At 32.7% G+C, this 6,000-nt stretch overlaps 1 protein-coding gene across 1 annotated transcript; it reads right to left on the reverse strand.

Annotated features, from left to right (window-relative positions):
* Window positions 1-2,280: 2,280 nt before the first annotated feature.
* Window positions 2,281-3,913, reverse strand: LOC122303620 (LOB domain-containing protein 1-like). Its single transcript, XM_043115473.1, has 2 exons — window positions 3,500-3,913; window positions 2,281-2,645 (listed from the first exon to the last, which is right to left on the reverse strand). The coding sequence occupies exons 1-2, from the start codon at window positions 3,842-3,844 to the stop codon at window positions 2,304-2,306; spliced, it is 687 nt and encodes a 228-aa protein (XP_042971407.1). The 5' UTR covers window positions 3,845-3,913; the 3' UTR covers window positions 2,281-2,303.
* Between the last annotated feature and the right edge of the window lie 2,087 nt (window positions 3,914-6,000).

Raw genomic sequence — 6,000 nt, forward strand, 5'->3', positions numbered from 1 at the left:
ATTTAAATATTTTTTAAAACTCCTAATGCAACTCCAAACAAGCATTTATAATAATGACTAATTATCAATGAATTGGAATGAATTTCCCTGGCTATATATAGCTATTGATCGAGCTGATCATGAATCGGTAGTGGATTATCACTTTCTGATGTCGCATTTCCGTTTTAAATTAAGCGATCCATGCATGCATGCGACTTGCTGATCTTCACGTGATTTCCTCATGCATCATGTATATAATTATAAATAAATTAATATATTAGTCCTAATTATTAATATAATGAGTATTATATAAAATTAAAAAGTTTGGTAGTGGGAAACAAAATAGCTGGAGTGGTTAACAACATATTTGACCCTGAGATTTGAATATGCCCATCTTTTGGCGAATGTGATAAAGGGGATTCGGAGACCCTAGCTAGCTAGCTGGGCCACATGCACGTACGTCTGCTAAAACTTATATCAATCTAAAATAAATTATTACGAGGACGTGTATTGAAAATTAATTACTGTAAAAAGTAGCTAGTATCGGTCAAATTTCATTAGAAAAATCAATTAATTAATTACCAGCTAATTGGGTCCTGTTAAAATCCCATCAACTACTGTCTACTTCAATATAATTTCTTAAACGTGGTTGATTTGATGGGTTGTTCTGAGCATGAGTTCATGATCAGTCTTTATCGATCGATCATCTTCAGCTTATTAATGAAAACGCGTTTTATGATTGCAATCTATCATTTTGGGCATCTATCGATCATGCCTGGCCTTCCTTTACGAGCCAAAACAAATGCGTTGCATGCTCGCTCTCAAAAGTCAGAACAGATCAACATGCTCTCAAATCATGTGTTGCCCTTCCGGACTATTTTAGTGATGCCGATATGCTTTCAACTTTCAACTTTTTAATTATTTTTGGAAATTCAATTTTAGCTGCAGCGTGCCTTTGAAATTTGCATATATGATCTTTTAGTATCATCTCATGTGCAAATTTTTCTTCGATGTGTAGCTACCTTTAAACTACCATCTCGTCCTCAAATGTCGGTATATACGTACATATATATATATATATATATATCAGTACGTACTAATGATCATGAGTCTATTGCTCACAAAAGTGCAAGTCTCAAATTAATTAAAGAGAGTGACAGAGTACTAGAACAAGAACTGGTTTGACAAGGAACTCTTAAATATCCATTTCAGAAGATAAAATTAGGTCTTAATTTGACTCGTGAATTAGCAGACTTGGATTCTAGCAGCTCGACACCTTTATAACGTGGTCCTTTTTTATTTAGTGGGATCGACGTTTCTTTGTAAGAGCAGTCCCAACGGCTTGTGTAAAGCCCTCATTTCTGTATAATTTAAAGAAAATAAGGTAAAAGTGACTTTTAATGGATTATCTATTTTGTCTGTATTTTTCATTTAGCTACAGTGTCACCGCTACATTTAGCGGTAACTATACACAATTGTAAATATTTTTTTAATCATTTCGCTCCCATCTACTTTCCCCTCCCCTACCTCTCATCTGTTTTTTTGTGAATTTCTATGAGTTCGATAGGAGCAATATTCCAAAACTCAATGTATGCAAATGTATTAATCACTACTGAATTATTTTCACGCCTAAAGCTAGCAGGGGAAGTTCCAGTTCATGACTAGAAACCTTTCTTGCAAGCTTTTTGCAGTATTGGATAATCAATTGATGTTTCAGTGCTTTCTTTCATAAAGTTGATCCTAAAACATAATCCAGAAATCAAGCCGTACCGAAACGATAGAGCAGAGTTGAGAAAATATTTAAAATGAATAAAAAATATTAAAAAGCATATCCTTTAAATAATATAAAGAAAAAATAGATAAGTTGATATATGATATATTGTAAAAGTTATTATATAAAATAGAAAAAATAAATTTTAGTAATATATTTTAAAAGTTATGATAAATAATCCATCAGGAGTGCTCTAAGATTATAAATACAGTAGGTAAATGATTTGATCACTTGTCAACAATTATGACTGCAGAAACAACGTCATGCACCACTGATCATATATAGCATATATAATAAATTAATTTATTGCAAATCTTCTTCGTATATTCCTCGTAATGATCTTATCCCCATACTTGGCAGGCAAATAAAAGTTTATTAATTCTCTGGTCGGCCTCACTACAAGAAAATTGACCTTTTGCGGTTAATTTATAGCGGCGAAAAGATTATAAATTAACCACAAAAGGTCAATTTAGTTAATTTTGATTGCTAATAGTCTTTTCGCCGCTATAAATTAACCGCAAAAGGTCAATTTTCTTGTAGTGCCTGTTGTTGTTCATGTCCAAAGAGGTTCCCAAGCCGAGCCCAAATTGTTGTCGTCTGATGAAAAACAGCTCGTGTCAGCGTAAGGTTGTAATTGCTGAACGCTCATGTACTCTTCCTGATGATCAGGTTGTGTCGACATTTCCATGCAAATTAAGGCAACCAAATTGGCTTGCTGGCATTGCATGTTGACGAGCTCAGCTTGTGATTTGGCCAATTGTGCTTGCAGCTCGCTCACTTGGTTTTGAAGTTGACAAATCGCACCAGCACAACCGTAGACTGGGTCTCGAATCCTGGCATTTGCTTCGTAAACCATGCTGCTCACTGCGTCTGCTCTTTGATATTCCGGAAGTTCCTGAGAAGTTTTTTCGAATTTAATTATTTGTGAGTTGGAAGAATATAACCATGGAAGTTAATAACATATATTATATAAATAGGCATGGTTCCTTAGTATTTAACGGGCTTAATTTATTTACTTCTCTCCTGGGGTTACTTGAATCATTTCTCAAGCCGAACCGGTGGAACTGATCATTGTTGTCTACATGATTGTCTGAAGGATCACAAAAAATCATAGTTTTGTTACACAACTTCCCAACACCCCAACATCCCACATTTTTTCAAATTTTTAATATTTTTTTTGAATTTATTCTTTTTAAATTAATTTAATTATTTTATTCATTATTTATATATTAAATATTTGATAAAAAATAAAATAATAAAAATTAAAAAAAAAGTGGGGTGTTGAGGTGTTGGGAGGTTGTGTAGATTTTTTCTTGTTACCTAACTTTGACCCCTCTGATCTACAAGTTATATATATATATATATATATATATTGTTGCCTCAACTTTTTAAAGCTTGCATATTAGTGGCCATTGCGATCACCCAATTCAACTCCATGACTGCTATGAGATAAAAGCATGCTTTAGTTTTGCTTTATTTGGAGAAGCTGAAAAGACCCACTTGGAGATTCAAAGAGAACCAGCCATATATATTTTCAGATATAAAAGCTACATAGCTTACCTTATTTTATGTGGGGGAGGGGGGAGGGTATTAAGTAGGCCGTTCCGACTCATTTTACACAGACCAAATTAATCCATGAGGTATAATGTAACGTTAAAACTAAAATAACTCAATTCGAATGAATTTTTAAATCTTTAAGATATCATGTAATTGTTTAAAAAGAAAATACAGATCAACATAACAAAAAACCTGCAAAAACTTGATGATGTTGCTTGCTCCAAAAACCCTGTGAGCTATGGTGAACTTGAGTGGATGAGTTGGAGGAAAGTACGGAGCTAAAACACATTTCTCCCCGCAGCGGCGGCGAAGGATCTTGCAGGCAGCACATGGGCTAAGAACAACGGGGAGAGGAGAGGGAGGAAGAGTACTAGGAGGAGAAGACTGAGAAGGCGAAGGAAAACTTGGAGAATATTTAGAAGGTGAAGACAAACTTGGAGAGAATTGGGAAGGTGAAATAGAAGAGGATGGAGAGCTGGAGAATGGAGTGGGAACAGTGATTGGTGGTGTTATGGTTTTTTTGCCCTTGTATTCCATTTTTGCAGGAAACAGAGAGAGAGAGAGGCAGAGAAACAGAGAAATGTGGTGAGAGAGCTGCAAAGAAGAGGGAGAGTTAGCTTGAAATATATAGCATAAAGTAAAGATATATATATAGACGGAGGAAAAGCAAGGGAAGAAAAGCAGCGTCAGTCTACGGTCATTTGTGTCCAATGCGATGTCATTACGATTATAGTCTGAATTCCTTGTACATATCTGCGGCGACGACTTCTTTAATTTCTTATTATTATTATTTTTTTTTGCAACATTTTCTTAGTACTAAAAAAAACACGAGCAATATTAGTCAAAACGAGAAAATAAAAAGCCATCAGGAAGTATTTTACTGCTTCTATATTGGCTTATAACAGAAGTAGTATATATCCTAATATTTCCTATCTAAAAAGATATTCCTGGAATAATCAGAGCAAGGTTTTTTGCCTACTACTTATAAATAATGTTAAAAATGACAAACATATAATATGGAATGATGCATTTTATCTGATATATCCACCCGTTTGAGCATAATATATATGATGAAATTCCCTTTTTTACCCTGAAGACTCTTATCAATTTTCAAAAGTAAATAATAGGGGGCTACAGATAGCTAGTCTATACTAGACGTAATGTGGTAATTAAAATTTGATTCATATGACCCCAAGTGAACTATACATAAAACGGTAGATCGTTTTTAAAATAATTTGCATCACTATATATATAGGTATATGAATTCTCTGACCAAAAACAAAATCGATCTATGAATTTTTCTGGGTATATTTTGCTTTGGGACACATGAAACTGACACGTTTAATTCTATCTAGTAAAATGAGAAACATGAGCATTTGTTGACCGTTCTTCTTTCAAAACCCAAGGTGCATGCATGCAGGCAAACATTGTGGTAGCTAGGAATTACTAGGAAAGTAAGAGAACTAGTTACGTTTGATCAGGAACAGGATCGTGTCGATTCTGAAAATTTTTTGAATTAATGAAAATATTTTTTCATTATCTAATCATTTCATGATGTAATATTAGATGATAAATTTATAAATAAAATATAATAAATAGATCATATTATAAAAAATTAAAAAATAATAAAAATTAAAATAATAAATAACATTATTTTAATTTGATCGTAATATCCCTTATAACATATGTCACAAAATGGACTCATCAACTCTCCGCCGACCTCACGAAAGCATTAATTTCATCCCATACCTTCTAATTAATTCAATCTCAATTATTCATAATATATACTATGTGTGTTTGTGTGCGATATGTATTTCATATAAAAAATTTTACGTATAATTATTTTTACGTTATTATAAAAAAATGAGTTTATTTGTTTTTTTAAAAATAATCATTTTGATTGTAAAATTTTAATTAATAAAAATTAATTTTTTTTATAATGCATATTTTTTTATATATTTTATTAATACATATCTGTACTTAGCAAGATCAGATCATCATAACTAGCTAGATAGCCTCACCGTACTTAAGTATCCGGCGGCACCCATTCAAAAGTTTCCGAATTAATGTTAGGTAGTATTCTATCATTGATAATCATTCAAACGTCATAAGTAGGTGTCTGTCTGCTCAGAAAATAAAATAAGTAATTATTTGTCTCTACTTTACTGTTCGATCACTGCCATTAATGTCAAAACATATATACATCGATCCCGGGCGGCCATGAGACCTCTTGCGCTCTGGTCATATAGATATATATAGCCCTTATGCAGTTACAGTACTTAATTTGGTTCCGTCCTCAAGTTTTCCTGCTCGTTTTAACATGAATTCAGAATTTCCAGCCATGCATGCACCCTTTCCAGTCTCCGGATTAAATAATGACATAACATGGTAGATTACTGCAGCAAGATCCTGTGGGCTGCGGTCTTCCGTCCTCTAACTATGCCACTCTTTTTTTTATTCTAACAGTAATCACAGATAATTATTCGATATAATTAATCGATATACTCATTACAAATTTTTTTAAAAGAAATTTTTATAATAAGTTATATTGCAATAATCATGTACGTGTACGTAATATTATTATTATATATTTAATGTAAAAATGTATAATTTTCTAAAGAAAAATAAGGTATATATGATCATTTCCCACGTACGTACATGACCTGATAAATCTTATATAGATATCAAATATT

Source organism: Carya illinoinensis, chromosome 1 (assembly GCF_018687715.1).
Source record: "Carya illinoinensis cultivar Pawnee chromosome 1, C.illinoinensisPawnee_v1, whole genome shotgun sequence".
Lineage (NCBI taxonomy): Eukaryota > Viridiplantae > Streptophyta > Magnoliopsida > Fagales > Juglandaceae > Carya > Carya illinoinensis.

Coding starts and splice junctions, on each gene's coding strand:
- LOC122303620 (XM_043115473.1), bottom strand. CDS start 3,844: ATGGAATACAAGGGCAAAAAAACCATAACACCACCAATCACTGTTCCC. Junction 2,646..3,499: donor ACATCATCAAGTTTTTGCAG/GTTTTTTGTTAT, acceptor AAAACTTCTCAG/GAACTTCCGGAATATCAAAG.